This window comes from Tachyglossus aculeatus, chromosome 15 (genome assembly GCF_015852505.1).
Source record: "Tachyglossus aculeatus isolate mTacAcu1 chromosome 15, mTacAcu1.pri, whole genome shotgun sequence".
NCBI classification, from domain to species: Eukaryota; Metazoa; Chordata; class Mammalia; order Monotremata; family Tachyglossidae; genus Tachyglossus; species Tachyglossus aculeatus.
This window is the reverse complement of record NC_052080.1, coordinates 3,776,798-3,798,895: the sequence shown is the minus strand read 5'-3', so window position 1 is coordinate 3,798,895 and position 22,098 is coordinate 3,776,798. Positions and strand designations below refer to the sequence as shown.

General features: G+C 42.6%; 1 protein-coding gene across 5 annotated transcripts in view; it reads left to right on the top strand.

Annotated features, from left to right (window-relative positions):
* CNKSR2 (connector enhancer of kinase suppressor of Ras 2) overlaps positions 1–22,098 on the top strand; it is a 240,825-nt gene that overhangs the window by 168,702 nt on the left and 50,025 nt on the right. For all 5 annotated transcript variants that reach the window (XM_038757077.1, XM_038757075.1, XM_038757076.1 and 2 more), the window contains 5 exons: positions 499–713; positions 15,155–15,203; positions 16,962–17,137; positions 19,909–19,982; positions 21,176–21,247. In XM_038757077.1, coding sequence (XP_038613005.1) covers positions 499–713; positions 15,155–15,203; positions 16,962–17,137; positions 19,909–19,982; positions 21,176–21,247 — 586 coding nt within the window. The remainder of the gene's footprint in view (positions 1–498; positions 714–15,154; positions 15,204–16,961; positions 17,138–19,908; positions 19,983–21,175; positions 21,248–22,098) is intronic.

The following is a 22,098-nucleotide window of genomic DNA, read 5'->3' as shown; positions in this document are numbered from 1 at the left end:
CAGTCCATCCAGTTCACCTGTAAAAAGCTAAGGAACCTATTTTTGTATAGTTCAGGTTCTCTGATCTAGCCTCTCCTCGTCTCCACATATTGCTTTCAGAGATTGGATGGGGCAGGGAAGAGAGACATTTTTACTGCCGCTTGCAACTCTGTTGGAGGAAATCTGTGGGTTCCTTTGCACGTAAGCCTTGGTTCAAAAAGAGAATCGAGAAGAAGCTGTATAGGTGTGAGCCTGTCTGTTAAACTTTATTGTACACTCCCAAATGCTGAGTTCATTGCTCTGCCCACAATAGTTGCTCAATAAATGCTTTTGATTGATCAACTGATGGATTAGCGAGAACAGGTGCTGTATTGAAAATTTTGAGAGAAAATAGTCAACTTCAGGAAAAAAATGTGGAATTTAGAGCCTGAGATGTCATTTTGAAAATGGCGTCGCTTTTGTTTTCTTCACGCTAATGGTTCCTTTCTCTTTTCTTTTGTGTTGCGTGCGTGTGTGCAGAAAACTCACTGCTTCGCTATATGAGCAATGAAAAAATTGTTCAAGAAGACTACATGTTTCAGAGGAATAGCAAAAAGGATACAGGGAAGAAGTCGAAAAAGAAAGGCGATAAGAGTAATAGCCCAACCCATTATTCTTTGCTCCCGAGTTTGCAAATGGAAGCACTAAGACAGGAAGTCATGGGTTCTTCCATGGCAGAAACAACCCTGTATCATGTGAGTAAATTCTCCCTTCTCAAACATCAACTTCTCACACTCCCTGGTCGATACATATGACTTTTCATGAACCTTTTGAATCATATTTATTTCACCATCTTAATTTTTAGGTCCCTCTTCCTTTTCATCTCCCATTCAGTGAATCAGACAATCAGTGGTATTTATCAAGCGCGTATTGTGTGCAGAGCACTGCGCTAAGTGCTTGGGAAAATTCAGGACAAGAAAGTTGCTAGACACGTTCCCTGCGCTCAGTGAGCTTATGGTTTAGAAGGACAGACAGATGTTGATAAAAATAAATTACGGATACCTGTTCGTGGGGGGAGAAAAAGGAGACGGCGTAAGCCTGAACTCATATTTTTGTATTAGCCTAGGGTTGATGTATAATGAGACATCTATGAGCAAGTAGTGGGAAGACTGCAATTAGCTGACTAATCTTCTTCTGTGCCTGTATTCCATTTGAGTTTTATATACTAGGACATTTTGAAAGGATAGAATTAGATTCAGAAAAAAAAAGATATTCAGTGTTTGATATTCATTTGTCTTCCTCTTGTCTTTGCTGTATCCTAGAGTCTCTGAGATTGACAGTCTGTCTTTTTGTCTTGACATGTGGGCATTACTAATCCAAGCGGATGAAAGCGAAGAGGGTAGTAAAATTGTAAAAAAAAAAACAAAAAACCAATAAAATCCAAGAAAAATGAATAATCCTTCCAGGACCACTAATGAATTGAACCATCTGTCAGGAAATTGGCAAGTTCATTTCCTCCTTATTCTGGCTATGACCTATTCGGATGAACTCTAATAATTGAAACCTAAAAGCTTTTTGTCCTTGAATGGAGATAAGCTTTATCTGTCACCTTTGCGGAAGAGGAATGTCTCTAAGAATGAATTCACCTCTCCAGGGAAGCCTGGGTCTTGATGCTCAATTCATTCATTCAGTCATGTTTATTGAGCACTTACTATGTGCAAGGCACTGTACTAAGCACTTGAGAGAGTACAATAGAACAATGAACACTAAATGATGAAACCAGGGTTAGATGAGCCCTCAGTCAATAGTATTTATTCAGCACCTACTGTGTGCAGAGCACTATGCTAAGCGGTTGAGCAGTACAATTAAGTGAGTAAACATGATGCCTGGCCTCGAGGAATTTACAATGTTTTCCACGGAGAAATAAAATTTATTGAGCATCCTTAGCACACGGAGTCTTGTGCTAAGCATTTCAGAGAGTACAATAAAGTTAGATAACATAGTCCTGGCCCTCAAGAAGATCACAGTCTAGGGATAGTCATTACTTAGTTTCAAGTACAGGAGTGCAGATTATGTGGAAGTTGCTTATTCAAATGTACCATTGCGTCTTTCTGTGAATGAGAAAGAGAAGAGGGCATATGATAGCTACTTCGGGGTAGATAGTTTCCCCTCAAGACATTTCCTTTTTTCTAGTCAGAGTAAGCTCAGATCAAATCTTTTTACTCACAACTCAAATTCAGGGCCAGGGTCAATGAGACGAAAGGTAGAAATTCAGAAAGTGTGGCAGCTGATCGGTGATTCTCTTCCAGTCCCCACTGTGATGGAGCATGTTTGTAGCAGATGGGTATCTGCCGTGCCCCTAGAAATCATGGGAATCAGTGGCCTGTTGCCATAACATGTTCATTCTTTGCCTCCTCTGGTTCTGCTGTCCAAAAAACTCTCCCTCAGTACCTGAGAGGAGTTTGGACTTCAGTGAGTCGGTCCACGAGAGAACAAAATACTCCTTCCTTCCCCCCCGGTGCTCTCGAGAGTTTACATCAATCCTTCTGTCCCTGTACAGTGGTTCTGCCAATCTCAGTGTTCATACCCTCTTTAGTGCTCTGGAGCTGAGACTGCCTCTTTGAAAAGATGAATGTCAGACATTTCTCTGCAGTGAAAGCAAATGTGTCAACCCCTATTGATTAATCCACAAAATTAGACCACATATTCCTACCAGGGAGAGTATATCTTCGTGTGGTCAGATTGCTCTATTTGAATGCCCTTCGTTCACTATATACCAGAGTGGATTGGTGGATCTCACTTTGTACATCATTTGTTGTAGTGTACTCTCCCAAGCACTTAGGACAGTGCTCTGCACACAGAAATTGCTCAGTAAATACGATTGAATGAGTGAATGAATGAATGAATTTGCATCCCATGCATAATATCTTCAAGAATAATAATGTAAATGATAGTATTTCTTGAGCGCTTTCTCTGTGCTCAGCATCGTACTAAGCACTGGGGTAGATCGAGCTAATCAGATTAGACACAGTCCCTGACCACAAAGGGTCACAGTCTAAGTAGGAGGGAGTAGTATTTAATTCAGAAGAAGACAAAGAAATGAGAAGCCTTTGAAGCCAAAAGCAGGATTCAAAGTGAGTCTGGGATTGTAGTTGTCCAGCATTAATTTCAGAAACGCATGTTCAAAACATTTAACCCCAGGTCTTTTCAGGGATTGATGGTAGATTTCACAGATGTTGTAATCTCCATTGATTTCAGGCTAATTACTCAGGGATTTATTTATTTTTTCCTTATGAACCCTAACAAGATATGGTAAGTGAAGGATTGTGTAAACCCCATGCGGAGAGAAAATAGTCATGTAACCAATTGATTGATAACGTTTATTGAGCAAATATTGTGTGCAGAACCCTGGGAGCGCTTGGGAGAATCCAATAAATAGACAAGATATCTGACCTCATAGAGTTAACGATCAAGCTGTAATTAAAGATTAAAAGCAAAATTGCATGGGCAGAAATCTACAACATTCCTGATTTCTATTCAATATAGACAGCAGTCATTTTCTTGGAAGATAATATTTTGCCTCTTTCTTCTAAATTCACAATAGTGATGAGTTTCATAAGACTCTAGACCATAAACTCCTTGTAAGGTCCTTATGGCAGGAAACGTGTGTACTAACTCCATTGGATGTTTTTTAATGTGGTATTTGTTAAGCCCTTACTCTGTTCCGGGGACTGCTTTAAACAATGGGAGAGATAGAAGCAAATCAGGCTAGACACGGTCCATGTCCCTCATGGGGCTCACAGTCTTAATCCCCAATTTACAGATGAGGTAACTGAGGCACAGAGAAGTTAAGTGACTTGCCCAAAGTTGTATTCTACTCTCCCAAGCTCTTAGTACAGTGCTCTTCGCAAAGTAAGTGCTCAATAAATACCATTGATTGAAAAGAGTTTCTGTTACTCTGAAAGAGTTTCTCTTATTCTCCAGGTAAATGAGAACACAAAGTAGAAGTAGAACACGTTACAGTTAAAATTGCCTTGGATCTCCAAGACAGAATGGATGAGATATTTATTACACACACATAGTCTCTTAAAATTGTTTTAAGTTCGTCAGACACCCCAGAAATTTCCACTTCCCAGTGTATATTCCCCATTTGCTCTTTTACTGCAGATTTCACTGAGGAAAACCGAACTGCATACAGATCCCGAAGCCAATCGATTTACAGGGCTTTGGCAGTTCCATACTAACTAGCCTTTCTTGTTTCCCAATAAGTTGACTGTTCTCTATGTCTGCTATTGAAAATTGCTTACCCATAATAACTGCTTAGTAGACTAGTTTCCATTCTGCAAGAAAAATGTCAAAGACCATTCTCTTTGAGCTTACTTTGGTTGCCATTTGTTAAGGAATTAAGGGATTTATTGAGCACCTACCAAATAGTGAACTAAACACTGGAGTAGATTCAGACTGATCATATCGGACACACCAAGGATTTTATAGTGCACTGGGGAAACAGCTTGGCCTAGTGGAAAGAACCTGGGAGCCAGAGGACTAGCCAGAGGACTTGAGTTCATTCATTTATTCGGTCATATTTAATGAGCACTTATTGTGTGCAGAGCAGTGTACTAAGCACTTGGAAAGTACAGTTTGGGAACATATAGAGACAGTCCCTACCCAACAACAGGCTCACAGTCTAGAAGGGGGAGACAGACAGCAAAACAGAACAAGTGGACAGGTGTCAATACCATAAAAATAAATAGAATTATAGATATATACACATCATTAATAAAATAAATAGAGTAATAAATACTTACAAATATACACAAGCGTTCTAATCCCGGCTCTGCCACTTGTCTACTGTGTGACCTTGGGCAAGTCATTTCACTTTTCTGTGCCTCAGTTACCTCATCTGCAAAATGGGCATTCGACAGTGAGTCCTTTGTGAGAAGGGGACTTGGTTCAATCCTGTATCTACCCCAGGATTAGTACAGAACCTGGCACTTAGCGCTTAACAAATTCCATAAAGGGGGGGCCGGGGAACCAGACATTGAAATACATGCCATTTAGCGACTGTGACCAAGTCTCAAAACAGTAAACGAACATCGAAACATTACTCTTAGTAGGGTTACAACACAAAGAATTTGCCTGTGATTCTCAGCAACCTGCAAATTAGACTTTTCTCTTGATCAGAGTCACAATTTCCCAAACCGAATAGACTAAATTTAGATATTTTTTAAACCACACAGCTTTTGAGTAGGTGTGTGAAGGATTCACACTGTGCCCACTAACATATGCCGTTTGGCAACACTCATCTCGCCATTAGCTGAGGGCCGTCTGGTTGCGCTGTTTGAGCTACTGATGTCACCCCATGATTTCTCTTTTCCTCTGCTAGCCTCAAACTGAGCCCCATTAGGGAAATTTTCCCCAGACCCCAGATAAGAAATGCGCTGCTAATGAAGGCCAACGGGCCACAGAATTAGGAAAGATATTCATCATAAAATTTGCCTCGGTTGGCAATTAGAAAAGCGGTGAAAAGTCCGATTGCTACCGTCAGTGGCTTCCAGGGTAATTAGCGAAATTAGAAAATGCCAAGAGAGGAAGACTTTAAATATCTAGCCTATTTTCTTTTCCTGGAATCAAAAGGATTGTGGTATAATTTAAGCACCATGTGTCAAGCACTGTACTACATGCTGAGGTAGATATAAGATAATCAGGTTAGACACAGTTTCTGGCTCACATGGGGCTTACATTCCAAGTAGGAACAATCTAATCAAATCTCTATTTTACAGATGAGGAAACTGAGGCACAGGGAAGTTAAGAGACTTCCCCAGAGTCCCACACCATATCAGTGGCAGATCAGGATTAGATCCCAGGTCCTCTGGCTTCCGGGCCCGTGCTCTTTCTGCAAGATCACAGGGTCTTTAGTGGTGATGAATTGCTGTAGTGTATAGAAATACGTCTTTGAAACAAATAGACTCAAAATCTGGTGAAATGGCGCTTTTGTGAAATGAGCTTTTTGAGCAAAATGTGTGTGTAAAAACAAACTCAATGGAACTGGACATATCTAAGTCTCTGAGTCATTTATTTCTGTCATCGAATTCATTCATTCTATCGTATTTATTGAGCATGTAATTCAGGGACCCAGCACCTACTGGTGGCTGACCATAATTTTCCCCTTGGGCCTGTCACCCTCTTTGTTTCCATTTCTTCAAGGTTAGAGCCTTTTTTTAAAAAAAAAAATAGTATTTGTTAAGCATTTACTATGTGCCAGGCTTTTGGGAGAGTACAATATAACAATATAACAGATACATTCCCGGCCCAAGACAAGCTCTGTTATAGTGTACTCTCCCAAGTTATTAGTTCAGTGCTCTGCATAGTGTAAGTGCTCAATAAATATGATTGATTGAGTGGGGGAGAAGGGAAATACCTTCCCACAAGACAATAGGTGGGATACAAACTGGGAACATCGATTACCCTTTGCAACAGAACTCCGTAAATCTAGTTCTGTCCTTGAATCCTGGAAACCATCCCTTTATCGGTCTCTCTCCGTTTCCTCACGGGGGAGAAGAACAGAAGAGGCTTGAGATCTGGATTTATTGTCTTGTAAAAAAAAAAATGACACAAATCCTCAGGAATATGTCAATACGGTTCCTTTTGCAACCGCTTAATGAAAAATTCCAGAATGGGATTTCGGAGAGTAGATTTTCTCCCGTCTCCCTCGGAAATGTGGTCCTTCCTGTAGATCAGCTATTGGGGAGGAGGGGAGAAAGTGGTTTTCTGTTTAATAAGATTTCTAGCAGATGAATTACAGATAGCGCTAAATTCTTTGTCAGTGGTTTTTCTCCTTGACTAACCTGACCTGTGTTATGTAGTCGCTCCTTGTGAATCAAGGATTATAATAATAATAATAATAATATGTGCTAAGCACTGTTCTAAATGCTGGGCACTGTTCTAAGCGCTGGATTATCTGATATATGTGTCAACTTGGGTCATGTAAGAAACCTAGGATTCTACTTGCCTCCTCTGTTAACTGAGCCACTGAAGACTTTATATCCTTCGAAATCTTCCCTTCTTGGGACTCATAATAATGCGTGGGGAATTCTGAAGCCTAGAGTTGGACATGCTATTTTAGCCTGGTTCTGAGCTATCAGTCAGGTGTGAGGAGGCATTTTTACCTCTTCTCCTAAATGTTTGGTCCAATGAGGAGTGGTGTCTCTCTGTCTTATACTGTCGAGTTGTCTCCAACCCATAGCGACTCCATGGACACATCTCTCCCTCAACGCCCCACCTCTAACTACAAACGTTCTGGTAGGGGATCCGTAGAGTTTTCTTGATAAAAATACAAAATTGCTTTAACATTGCCTTCTTCCACACAGTCGCTATTTTTAAGGCATTTGTTAAGTGCTTTCTATGTGCCAGGCACTGTACTCAGTGCTGGGTAGGTAAATACAAGATTATCAGGTTGGACACAGTCCTTATCCCACATGGGGCTCGCAGGTTTAATCCCCATTTTACAGATGAGGTAACTGAGGCCCAGAGAAGTTAACTGAGTTGCCCAAGGTCACACAGCAGACAAGGGGCAGAGTAAGGATTAGAACCCCGGTCCTTATGACGTTATCCACTGGGCCACACTGCTTCTACGAGCCCTGCCCTCATTGTGAATCAATCAGTCAATCAATCAATCGTGTTTATCGAGCACTTTCTGTGTGCAGAGTACTATACTAAGCACTTGGGAGAGTACAGTAGAAACATTTTTGGAAGACACATGGATAAATCTGGATTCAGACAAAAATATTTGCCATAGCCTCGAAAAAGAAATCCAGTTCATAGGAGAACATAGGAACCTTAAATAATTATCTCCTCAGCTACTCTCAAAACTGCAGAGATTGTAAATTAAATAGATTTTTTTCAACTTTCACAGATACCCTTTCGCCTCTGGCAATATAACTAAGAAATAGCTTCATGAGCAAACTAGAAAAATTGGCTGAAAAAGCAGTCTAAATCATTGATTATCTCTATAGCTTACCCTGACCACAGCATTTCATCATTTTAGAACCTGTATTCCACGCATAACTGCATTTCTAGGCTGAGAGCCCATTGTTGGGTAGGGATTGTCTCTATTTGTTGTCGAATTGTACCTTCCAAGTGCTTAATACAGTGTTCTGAGCCCAGTACGTGCTCAATAAGTACAGCTGAATGAATTATAGTAGCTAGCGTTTGCAGCTAGAAATTATTTTCTCCTCTTTTAAAATGATTTTCGATGTCCATTGGAATTTTGATACTTAAGCCCAATTAATGCTATTGACTGCTAAGAGAAACAGCATAGCTTAGTGGATAGAGCATGGGCCCAGGAGTCAGAATTACCTGGGTTCTAATCCTGGCTCCCCCACTTGTCTACTGTGTGACTTTGGGCAAGCTACTTCACCTCTCTGTGCCTCAGTTACCTCATCTGTAAAATGGGGGTGAAGATTGTGAGCCCCGTGTGGGACAGGGACTGTGTCCAACCTGATTACCCAAGTGCTTAGAACAGTGCTTGGCACACAATAAGTGCTTAACAAATACCATAATTAATTAATTTAATTATTGACATCTTACTAAAGGACTTTCTTTCGAGTCAGGCAGAGCTCTGCACAATACACACCCAAAGAGAAATTGCACGTTAGCAATTACCCCATTCATTCGTTCCAGAGAGGAAGCCCATCTAGATCCCTCTGGCTTCAGAATGAGCTCTTCCCTCATACTCTGTGCTTTGGCAGTCGCTCTGGATATCAGGAGCCAGATAATTGCCACTTCTCCCTTGCCCTCTGTGTCGGAGACTCACGGGGAGAAGCAAGTTGCTGCAGAGAAGCATTAGCAGTGAAATATTTAAAGAGAGGTGAAGCCCACCGGTAGGAGCCATAAACGCCTCTCGAAATAGAAGAGGCTGTGCAGTCGTGATTTCCTAACAGAATCAGGCCAAACCATCTTTCGTAACTAAATTTTGTAGGAGAAAGTTTAGGCCGTGATGAGCTCGAAAGCAAGAAGGCTCTCCTGGTTCATATCTCATCTCCTTAGCCTATTTCTCCCATCAACTCCAGCACCCCTGTTTTACCTAAACCCTGGGGGACACAAACACATTTCTCTATATTTCATTCTATAGAATTTCTAGTCATCGACATTTGCTTATACAACTTCCCCCATCACATCCGACAGACTGTATTTATTTTGCTGTCCGTCTTCCCTCTAGATTGTAAGCTCCTCAGCGGCAAGATTCATGTCTACTTACTCTGTGGTAGTTTTCAAAACACTTAATATAATGCAGTGCACAGAATCAGCACTCACTGAATACTATTGATTTATAACACTTCCTCCTAAGAGTAATCTAGTATAATGTCTGTCTCCCTGGCTAGACTATAAACTCCTTGAGAACTGGAATCGTGTCTACTAATTGCACCTGACTCCCTCAAGCGTTCAGTACAGTCTTCTGCCCAAAGTAGGCAGTAAATAAGAACTATTGCTTGGTTGAAGAGCTGAGTGCTCAACTCTAGCAGAACCTAACAGTGGGTGTCACCAGGAGCTTTAAGCATTAACTATGTGACAAGCACTTTACTAAACTTTGGGGTAGATACAAGACACCCAGATTGGACTCAGTCCTACCTGGGCTTCACCAGTCAAAGTAGGAGGCTGTAGGATTGACTCCCACCCCTTCTTTTTACAGATGGGGAAACTGAGGGTACAGTGAAGTGAAACAACTTGCCAAAGGTCATACAGCGGACAAGGATTAGGACCCAGGTCCCCTGACTCCAAAGCCTGGGTTCTTCCTTCTAGGCCAGGCTGCTTCTACCCTTCTTTGAAACCTCTTTGTGGGCCTAAGAGGAGACAAATTACGGGGAAGACATTTATTCTCTGTCACGCTCGGTATTTGTTCTAGATTGATTTCCTCCAACACTGATTTTCTTGATGGGAATGTTCTAACGCCCTGATGGAAACTCAAGAATACTGCACCTCCTTTCATTTGGGTGCACAGCAGTCAGTCAATCGATTATTGAGCCCTTACTACGTGCAGAGCACTGTACTAAGCACTTGGTAGAATACAATCACAACAGAGTTGGCAGACACAACGAGCTTAGCAATCATCTCAGGTCCAGAGAAGTGGCTTAACAAAGGAGAGTTGACACAACTGGCTTGCTTCGAATCTTATGTTGTCCTAGAAGACCATGCATGCCAGCAACAAACCTCCCCTATCTTTGTTATTTTTGAAAATAATGAGCTTTGAAAACTGTAATGATTATTTGTGGAGATGGAAATTGAAAGCAAAACCCCAGTCAGTAATTTCACAGCCAAAGAATTGGGGGAAAACAACTGCATATAAATTAGCTTCACTTAAAGCAGACTAGCCTGAATTATTATTTTGAGGTAGTTAACTGCCTCCAAAAGGAAAAACAGCATTGCTTAATAAGTTATGTCTTTTGTGCTCTGTTAAAACCAACTCTGGATGACTGAGGCAGAGGAAGCTGTGTCTTTTGAAGACAATGAAGTTTCTTTGTGATTTTTTTTTTCAATTTATCTCGGATGCCCCAGAGGAGATTGTTTCTGAGTGTGTCCATGTCAATAAAACCCTAACACATAGCCCTAAGGTTAGCATTCACTTTGCCATGCTTTGACTCAAGTCTCTGTCCAGTTACGACCCGACCAATTAGGCTGATAATCACCTTCCTAGCTTTTTGCTTTTCAAAATATAATATAAAATCAACATTTTACATAAATTATCATTATTTTCATGACTTATAGTGTGCCAGGGATGTCAAACATTGGGAAGTTTCATCAGGAGCAGATCTCTTGTGTGATGTGGTGATGATGATGATGATGATGACTGAGTCATCCGTCAGTCAATAAGTGGTATTTATTAAGCACAGACTGTGCAGAGCACTGTAGTAATCGCTTGGGAGAGAACAATATAAAAAGGTTAGTAAACATGGCAACTGACTACAAGGAAAGGCGATTTGCCCATCAGAAAACATGGCTGAACCATGATTTCATGTGTCATCATTGATTGGAAAAAAAAGACTAGTTAAGTGAATTCCATATCTGGGACAGATTTTCAAAGAAACTTTTTTTTTCCCCAGTTGCTGGAGTTGCCCATTTTTATCATTCAGATTTTATGTTTGAGATAGTACTTTGAAAAATAATAATAATAATGGCATTTGTTAAGCACATACTAATGTGCAAAGCACTGTTCTAAGCGCTGGGGAGGATACAAAGTGATCAGGTTGTCCCACATGGGGCTCAAAGTCTTAATCCCCATTTTACAGACAAGGTAACTGAGGCACAGAGAAGCTAAGTGACTTGCCCAAGGTCACACAGTTGAACATTTTCCAGTAAGTGGTATTGTCCGTCACTTGTCTTCTGGGCAACCAAGTTACTTAACTTCTCTGGGCCCTAGTTACCTCATCTGTATAATGGGGATTAAGACTGTGAGCCCCATGAAGGACATGGACTCTGTCCAATCTGATTAGATTGTGTCTACCCAGCACTTAGTACAGTGCCTGGCACGTAGTAAGCGCTTAACAAATCCCTGAAGAGACAAAAAGAAAAATTAGTAGCAGTTTTAATAGTGTTTATTGAGTGCCCCTGGGTACAATGCACTGTTCTAAACACTTGGAAAGTTCAAGGGACACACTCCTTACCCAGTAGTTGTGTCCACTCTAGTGGATATAGAGACATTAAAAAGGTATTCAAATAGAGCAATCAGAATAAATAGTGGAATACACCATTCTGGGGACATGGACAAATGAAAGTTGAGGCTGTTTGTTTTTTTCCCCCAGATAATACACTTGCCCCAATTTAAAAGATCAGAAGTTTCTAGTAATGTTTCCTTGCATTTTGAGCACTTGCCATAATTGAATTTCAAATGTAATTTCGTTTTTTAGAAATTTCTAGATTCATTGAAAACCAAGAACCTAGCAGAATGTCTACTTTTCATTTTGGCTAAATGTATCATGAAAAGATGTCATGTGCAACATAATTGAATGAAATCTTGACAGGTTTAGATGCAGTTTTGCAATGTCTTGCAATTAGAAATTAGAGAAGCAGCCTGGCTCAGTGGAAAGAGCCCGGGCTTTGGAGTCAGAGGTCATGGGTTCAAATTCCGCCTCCGCCACTTGTCAGGTGTGTGACTTTGGGCAAGTCACTTAACTTCTCTGTGCCTCAGTTACCTCATCTGGAAAATGGGGATTAAGTCTGTGAGCCCCACGTGGGACAACTTGATTACCTTGTATGTACCCCATCGCTTAGAACAGTGCTTTGCACATAGTAAGCGCTGAATAAATGCCATCATTATTATTATTATTATTATTCAACACTTTCTTGGGTGGATAAAGACCTACTTAAACCTGCCGCCTGAAAAGATACAGCAAACCAACCACATTTAATAATAATAATTATGGTATTTGTTAAGCACACGGTATGTGCCAAGCACTGTACTAAGCGCTGGGTTGCATACAAGGTATTCAAGACACAGGTGGGGCTCACAGTCTCAGTAGGAGGGAGATGAGGTATTGAATCCTCATTTTACAGATGAGGTAACTGAAGCACAGGGAAGTTAAGGGAGGTGCCCTCAGTCACACAGCAGGTTTGTGGTGGGGTGGAGATTAGAACCCAGGTCTTCTGACTCTCAGGCCTGGGCTCTTTCCCCTAAGCCACACTTATTCTCAGTTGACAGTTGACAAGAACTGTTATTCTTATGTTTGTTTATTTAAAATCCTCTGTAGGCACTTATCCTTTATCTGTAAAGGAAATGAAAATTAAAACTTGGTCTCATTGGATTAATATGCGAGAGAGAGAGAGAGAGAAATGTGACCCAAAACTTTTATACCAGATTGTTTTGAGTACTTCTTGTACTCAAGTCCCTAACTTTATTTCATACTTAAAGTTTGATTATCTTTTCCCAGAAGTTATCCCAAAGATTGGGAAGGGGAGATTAAAAAAACTCTTCAAAACTTGAAGGTGGATCTGAAAACAAAGAGCAGATATCTTTGGAATTAATTCATAATTTGACCAACTCTTATTTGGATAATAAAATATGTGGGTTTTCAGGGCTTTTAAGTTTCTTTCTTCCTCCTCCTCTTCCTCCTCCTCCTCGTCCTTGTTGCCCTTCTCCTTGTCTTTATCATCCTCCTCCTCCTCCTTCTCCTCTTCTTCTCATCCTTCTCCTCTTTCTCATTCTCCTCTTCTCCTTTTCTTCTCCTCCTCTTCCTCCTCCTCCTCATACTCTTCCTCTTTCTCTTCCTCTTTCTCCTCCTCGAGTTACCTCATGCTTCTTGTCTAATCTTTTCACTGTTTCTTGCTACTTTCAACAGATTTGGAGAGACCTTAGGGTGAGATGATAAAAATCAAGATTTTGTGAAATATCTCTGGCACTGGTCATTTCGGTCAATTGGGAATTCTTGGCTAACTTTCTAGTTTTATTTATTAAGCTCTTCCACTGTGCCAAGCACAGTGCCAAGCCCTGGGGTCGATAAAAGACAATCAGATCAATCAGTTGTATTTATTGAGCACTTACTGTGTGCAAAGCACTGTACTAAGCACTTGGGAGAGTCCAGTAGGACACTAAACAGATACATTCCCTGTCCACAACAATCTTACAGTCTAGAGTGGGAGATAGACATTAATATAAGCAAATAAATGATGGATATGGACATAAATGCTGTGGGGCTGGGAGGTGGAATGAATACAGGGAGCAAGTCAGGGCAAAACAGAAGGGAGTGGAAGAAAAGGAAAAGAGGGCTTAGTCAGGGAAGGCCTATTAGAGAGGACACATTCCCTGCCCACGACGAGCTTACAGTCTAGAGGGGGAGATTGGATCAGGCAAAGTTGAACTCTGCAGGGAGGAAGGATTGATATTTAGAGGAAACTGAGGTAGTGGAACCTTAATTGTCCTGGCTTCTAGGCTCACAAAGCCATCCTCCCTCCCAACTGTTCAGTAGAGAATGCTTGTAACGCCCTGAAAGGTTGTCAAATAGAGCGGAGGTGGACATGTTTGAATTTTCAGAAATTAGCATGAGCTGGGCTCGCTGTCATTTCTGAGTCCTTTGGAATAATAGAAAGTGTTTGTTGCCATAGAGACAGAGAACCTGAATTGCTTGTTTTAGTTGCCGATTTGTGCTGCTTCTCCCCGGGACCAGAACTGTAGTGTTTGTAATCGACCGTCCTGAGCCCCGCAAGGAACAGCGAACCATACCAAGGGCTCAGGAAGGCACTGTAAAGAGAAGTAAGGTGTTTCCTGCCCGCAAGAGACTGCCAGTTAAACGTCTGCATCGAGCAGCGATGCAGAAAACTGCATTCAGTTGGAGTTGGTTGGGTTTGGCCCAGTGTTGTGTGGAGAGGGGAGGCGGAGAGGTGGAGACAGGCCTAGGCAAAGAGGAGAAGCTGAAAGAGAGGTGAGACAGAGTAGAGGGAGGAGTAGGTGACAGTGAGCTGCTATCTCTTCCTCTTCAATGGTTCCATCCTGACGGTTGGGCAGACTTTTGGCTCTTCCCTGGCCCTGGCAGAGGCAGAGCAGGAGTGAGTTGTGTCTCTCTCAGTCCCTGGGTAAGCAATGGGGGCTTCAGTCCTGGCAGATAAGGGAAGGGTTTTCCACCATTTGCATGGGCGAAGCGGGGTACAAAAGGAAGAGAGTCCAATGGGGGCAGAGGGAGCAGAGGCCAGGGCTGCCTGCCTAGAAGTGGAGGTAAGTTGCTGTTGGCCCTAGAGAAGGGCTGGGATGGGCGAGGTGGGCTAAGCTGCTGGGTCATCACACACCCGGCCTACGCTGACCACCCTAGATTCAGTGGGGCCGGCAGAAGGGAGGGAGTTTGCCTATTGATGGCATGGTGGGGCCAGACCAGAGTCTTCTGCATCCAGGTAAGGGGTGGGGGGTGGTCTACAGCCTGGGTTTGAGTGGGGAGGAGGAGAGTGTCCCTTGACCACCCCCCTCACATACACACACACACACTCTCCCCTGAGGGACAGGAAATAGAGCCAGCTGGGCCCCGAGGGAGGAAGACAAGTTCCCTGTGTCAAGGGTCAAACTGCTCCGGCAGAGTGATCTCCAGAGCAGATCCCTCCAACACCTTCCCCTCCCTTCCTCTCTGCTCCGGGGCTCCCGGCGCCCCCCTCCCCGCCCCCCAACCTGGACCGTATCCCGTCCTGCTGGCCTCACGCTTTCCTCTGTCTCCGATTTCAGACGTTCCAGCAGTCTTCTCTGCAGCATAAATCCAAGAAAAAAAACAAAGGTGAGGAGGGAAAAATCACAACCGAACTGTTCTTCCGTCTGACATTTTTTTTTCCCCAGACACCCACGGGATCCTTAAAGTAAACCCCGAAAGGACGCGGTGGGAACAGAAGAAAATATCCTGGCCGTCAGCCGGTTGGTCAGGGTTGGTCTCGTGAGGGCAGGATGGTGTTATCGGGATAAGGTTTGACCCTCCTCTTTGCCCCTGACATCCTCCTATAGTTGTCAGCTGGTCACTGGAAACCCCCAGAAATAACAGGCACCTCTCTATAGACCCCAAAGGAATGGTGGTTCCTTACAACGAGTTGTAAGCTCGTTGTGGGCGGGAAATGTGTCCGTTCTGTTGTTATACCGGACTCTCCCAAGAGCTTAGTACAGTGCTCTGCACTCAATAAATATGATAGAATGAATTAATGAACAGTCACATGTTGATCACCTTGTAACCTCCCCAGCACTGGGAACAGCGCTTTGCACATGGTAAGCGCTTAATAAATGCCGTCATTATTATTATTATAAATGCCATTATTATTATTATTATAAATGCCATTGTTATTATTATAAATACCATTATTATTATTATGAATGACATGATTATTATTATAAATGCCATTATTATTATTATAAATGCCATTATTATTATAATAATAATTATAATAATATCTCTCCCCCTTTTAGACTGTGAGCCCACTGTTGGGTAGGGACTGTCTCTATATGTTGCCAATTTGTACTTCCCAAGCGCTTAGTACAGTGCTCTGCACATAGTAAGCGCTCAATAAATACGATTGATGATGATGATGATGTTAACTTAGAGGATGTAACATCAAATGCCAGCCTCATAAGGACAGGAGGAAAGGTTCTGTGTAGAAATAAGTAGAACCTACATCAGGTTGTCTGGGGTATCTCGCCACCCCAACCCTCCCACAGGTTCCAGAGACGTTCTCGGGAACACAGGCGCCGCTTCCAAGCCACGGCAGTATTGAGCGTATTTATTGAGTGCTTACTGTGTGCAGAGCACTGTACTAAGTGCTTGGGAAAGCACAATATAACAGACATGTTTCTTGCCCACAGTGAGCTCACAGTCTAGAGGCAGGAGTGGAGAGGGAGGCAAGCCGGGCGCTGGAAGTAAAAAGGCCAAACGGGAAGATGCCCAGTGCCGAGCTTAGAATGTGGTCATTCATTCATTGATTCATTCAATCATATTTACTGAGTGCTTACCCTGTGCAGAGGGCTGTACTAAGCGCTTGGGAGAGAACAATATAACAATAAACAGGCATATTCCCTGCCCACAGCGAGTTTACAGTTACCCATTGCTCTTTGAAGGTGGCTTCCTTTGCATTTCAGGGAGAGGGTGAGGCGTCCTGGCCTAGCAGCAAGAGCATGGCCTTGGGAGTCAGTGGATGTGGGTTCTAATCCCGGCTCCACCATTTGTCTGCTGTGTGACCTTGGGCAAATCCCTTAACTTCTCTGTGCCTCAGTTACCTCATCTGTAAAACGGGGGTTAAGACTGTGAGCCCCATATGGGACAGGGACTGTGCCCAATCTGATTACCTCATATGTACTCCGACACTTAGTACAGTGCTTGGCACATAGTAAGCGCTTAACAAATAATAACTATAATTGTAAAATACCAAAATTGCATCCGTACCTGTGTTTGAGCACTGGAGCTAGAAGAATCTTTCCTCAGACTGGTGCTTTCTGGGAGGAAATTCAGGATCCACAGTGTTTATCACACCCCGCTGCCATTTCCCCTTGTCCGTAGGCGGGCCTATCGCAGGAAAGAGCAAACGACGGATTTCCTGCAAAGATTTGGGGCGCGGGGACTGCGAAGGCTGGCTCTGGAAGAAGAAAGATGCCAAGAGTTATTTTTCGCAGAAGTGGAAGAAATATTGGTTTGTTCTGAAGGATACATCCCTGTATTGGTATATTAATGAGGAGGTAAGGATGAAACACATTTCTTTCTCTCAGTCTGTTCACCACACAAAACCGGAACCGATTTGAATCCCGGCTCCATCAACTCATCTGCTGGGTGACCTAGGGCAAGTAAAGGCTTCTCTGTGCCTCAGTTGCCTTATCTGTAAAATGGGGATGAAGACTGGGAGTCCCAGGTGGGACGGGGACTGTGTCCAACGTGATTATTCAGTATCTACCCCACTGCTTACTACAGTGACTCAAAGCGCTTAACAAATAACAAAAAAATGCCCCCATTATTTAACTGTAAGACTACTGAAAAGGGCACAGGCCTGGGAGTCAGAGGACCTGGGTTCTAATCCTGGCTCTGCCATTAGCTTGCTATGTGACCTTGGGCCAGTCACTTCACTTTTCCAGGCCTCCGTTTCCTCAGTTGTAAACTGTGAGCCCACTGTTGGGTAGGGACCGTCTCTATATGTTGCCAACTTGTACTTCCCAAGCGCTTAGTACAGTGCTCTGCACACAGTAAGCGCTCAATAAATACGATTGAATGAATGAATGAATGAATAAAATGAGGATTTAAAGCTGTACATCCTCCTAAATAGACTGTGAACCACATGTGGGACGGTGTCCAATCTATTTAACCTGTACCCCAGTGCTTAGAACAGTGTTTGACACATAGTAAGTGCTTAACAAATACTGTTAAAAAAAATTATTCAGATCCCTATATTTCCCTCTTTAATCTAGGGAGAGCATTGCTCTAATTTAAACTGATGCAGGGCATTTTACTGTATGACTCAGAGCTGCATGCATTAATCTTGAAACACAGTGAAATAGAATCCAAATATAACAGCAAGCAGCATGGCTTAGTAGAAAAATTACAGTCCTGGGAGTCAGAAGGACCTGGGTTCTAATCCCAGCTCCACCACCTGTCTGCTGTGTGACCTTGGGCATGTCACTTCACTTCTCTGGGCCTCAGTTACCTCATCTGTAAAAATAGGAATTAAGAGTGTGAGCCCAGTGTGGGACAGGGAGTGTGTCCAACCTGATTAGCTTGTATTTATTCCAGCGCTTAGAACAGTGCTTGGCACATAGTAAGCGCTTAACAAGTGCCATATTATTATCATTTTCATTATTAATAAGCCTGCCTGCCTGATTTACTGCAAAGAGCAGAGCTATCAGGGGCTAAAACCCCCAACTGAAAGGGTTATATGCAGAGATCTGAAGCAGCACTAAAACTCACTAAAACCCATCTCACTTCCCTTCACTTCTGGGGAGTTCTCGTAGGTTTGAAACTCTCGGTATTTTTTTTTCCTGCAAAAAAATGGATATCTCCCGAAATCTCGAGACGACATCTCTGGTCAATTTGCTGACTGCTTCACTAAGGGAAGTAAGAGATGAAAGGTACCTGGATATCCATCTGGTTTTAGATTGTCCCCTGAAAGATAAACATTTCATTACTGGGGAAAATATCTCTGCAGGAATAGCAGCAGTGTTTCCTTTAGAAGCAGAATATGAGTCCGGAATGGAAGCAGACGTGAGACATGGAAGCTTGATTAGGAGATGATTAATCAATCAATCAATCAGTGGTATTTATTAAATGTTTACTGTGTGCAGAGCACTGTACTAAGCACTTGGGAGAGGACAATATAACTGAGTTGGTAGACACGTTCCCTGATCATAAGGAGCTTATAGTCTAGAGGGAGAGACAGCATTAAAATAAATTGCAGATATGGACTTAATAATAATGATAATAACAGTGGTAATTGTTAATTGCTAACCATGTGCCATGCACCGTATTAAGCACTGGAGTGGATACAACAAATTGGGTTGAGCACAGTCTCTATCCCCATGTTACAGATAAGGTAACTGAGGCACAGAGAAGTGACTTGCCCAAGGTCATACAGCAGACAAGTGGCAGTGACAGGATTTCACTGCTATGGGGCTGAGGGAGGGGTGAATATCAAGGGTTTAAAGGGTACAGGATTTCAACTAAAGAAAGACAAAGAAAAAGAGCAAAAGGATCAATAAAAATGAAGAAAGATTGAAGATCAATAAAAAAGAAGTAGCATGGCCTAGGGCCCGGGAGTCAGAAGGATCTGGGTTCTAATCCCCACTCTGCCACTTGTCTTCTGTGTGACCTTGAGCAAGTCACCCAACTTTTCTGCACCTCAGTTACCTCATCAGTAAAATGGGGATTAAGACCGCGAGCCCCATGTGGGACAGGGACTGTATCCTGATTACCTTGTATCTACCCCAGTGCTTAGAGCAGTACTTGTCAAATAATAATAATGATGGTATTTGTTAAGCGCTTACTACGTGCAAAGTACTGTTCTAAGTGCTGGCGAGTTTACAAGGTGATCAAGTTGTCTCATGGGGGGCTCACAGTTTTAATCCCCATTTTACAGATGAGGTAACTGAGGCACAGAGAAGTTAAGTGACTTGCCCAAAGTCACACAGCTGACAGTTGGCGGAGCTGGGAGAGTAAGCGCTTAACAAATACCACAATTATTATTATCATTACTATTACTGGTAACTCGGCCCAAGCTCAAGAATTGCCATTGACTGAAGGTTCTCATGGGTTCGTGACACTTAGGGGAGAGACAAGTGATGTAGTGACAGAGAAAGAAGTAGAAAACCAACAAAGATGGTTTTGACTGAGGCTCTTAAACAGCCTATGTCGAGCAGAACTCGATCGTCAAATTTTTGAGGTCCGGGATTGTCGTTTTGTTGTATTTGGTACAGTACTCTGCATCCAGTAGGTGCTTAGCAAGTACTCTCGACTGTTGTCCCTGTAGGATGAAAAAGCAGAAGGATTCATCAGTCTGCCCGAATTTAAAATCGACAGAGCCAGTGAATGCCGCAAGAAATAGTGAGTACAAATGACTTCTCTGTGCCTCAAGGTCACTGTGTGCCTCAGTCCCCTCAGCTGTAAAATAGGGATTAAGACTGTGAGTCCCATGTGGAGCAGGGACTGTGTCCTACCTTATTATTTTGCACCTACCCCAGCGCTCAGTACGGTGCCTGGCACACAGTAAGCGCTTAACAAGTACCCCAATAATTATAAAGTGACCCCTTGCACGTAGAGATAATCAATCAGTAGTATTTGCTGAGCACTCACTAAGTACTGTATTAAGTGCTTGGGAGAGTACAAGAACACAGAATTAGCAGACACATTCCCTGTCCAGAAGGAACTTGTAGTCTGGTCTTGTCTTTTATTTTTCTCTTGCCCCCAAATAGTTGCCTCAAGTTCTGGGGCACTGGAAGAGTTTCAAGTAGGTGCCGGAGAGCAGAAGTTTAGAAACAGAAGTCAAAGGACCTGAATTCTAATCCCGTCTCTGCCACATGTCTGCTGTGTGACCTTGGGCAAGTCAAGTCTTTTAGACTGTGAGCCCACTCTTTTAGACTGTGAGCCCACTGTTGGGTAGGGACTGTCTCTATATGTTGCCAACTTGTACTTCCCAAGCGCTTAGTACAGTGCTCTGCACACAGTAAGCGCTCAATAAATATGATTGATTGATTGATTTCACTTCTCTGACCCTCTGTTTCATCCTTTGGGAAATGAGGGTTGAAGCTACTTAGACTCTGAGCCCCATATGAGGCAGGGACTGTGCCCAGCCTGATTATCTCGTATCTACCTCAGCGCTTTGTACATTGCTGGGCACATAGTAAGTGCTTAACAAGTACCATTAGTATTAGCATTATCATAATATTGCTCAAGTGTGGCAGTGATTGAATTTATAGCCTTAACCTCTGGAAACTTGTGCAAGAAAAAAATAACAGTGTTGATAACCTATTTTTGCCCGATTCCTGGACTGGAGTCAACTGTACATGTTGGGCTCAGGAGATGAATAATATCACCAAGACATCTGAGGTTTCTAATTATCCTAATTAAAGAGAATTATTTCGACCCAGAGATGGCCAAAATAAAAGTGGGACATGCATTTCTCTAGTGAAGTATTTAAGTGCTGGGATTTTCTGGATGAGGGCTGTTTAGAATCAAATTATTTCACATACTGAAGTGAAACAGTAGATCTGCTGATGAATTCTGTCTCTCTTCCACAGTGCCTTCAAAGCTTGTCATCCGAAAATCAAAAGTTTTTACTTTGCTGCTGAACACCTAGATGACATGAACAGGTAAAAACAAAAATTACTCCTACTTCCTGTCCTATTCAGAGTGATCGTGTGGAGATTAATTGATCCATCTATAATTAGCAGAAGCACAGTTGGGAATTTAGTGAGTTCATTTATCTAAAGCTTTCATGTACCCTTTCATTTATTCATTCATTCAATCATATTTATTGAGCACTTACTGTTTGCAGAGCACTGTACTAAGCGCTTGGAAAGTACAATTTGGCAACATACATCTCGAGGGCCTAAATTTGACCGACTGACTGACCTGAGTTCTAATCCTGGCTCTACCACTTGTCCCCTGGGTGACCTTGAGCAAGTCACTTCACTTCTCACCTGAAAAATGGGGATGAAGACTGTGAGCCTCATATGGGACATAGACTGTCCAACCCAATTAGATTGTGTCTACCCCAGCGCTTAGTACAGTCCTGAGACATAGTAAGTACTTAGCAAGTACAATTTAAAATAATTCCGATCATCATGGGAGTCTGAATGATAATGATAATAAATTGTGGTATTTGTTAAGCTCTTTACTATGTGCTATGTATCTTGAATCCACCACAGCCCTTAGTACGGTGCTTGGGACATAGTAAGTGCTTCACAAATGCCACCAAATTTCCTTGAGTTTTCTCCTGTAGCCAAGCTCCTGCAGGCTGTAGGATTATTATACAGGATTTTTCCAAACCTCCCTTCCTCTTCTGCTTCTCTCTCTGCCCGTCTCTGGGACCCTCGAGTCACAACCCTGAGGAGACGCCACTTTTTCCACGGATGCATTTTCACACCGCCCTGTCCTCTCAGCCCATCTGTTCCACCCTTCGAAACAGACGGGGTAAATGCGAGTAGCTTTCATTCCCTCA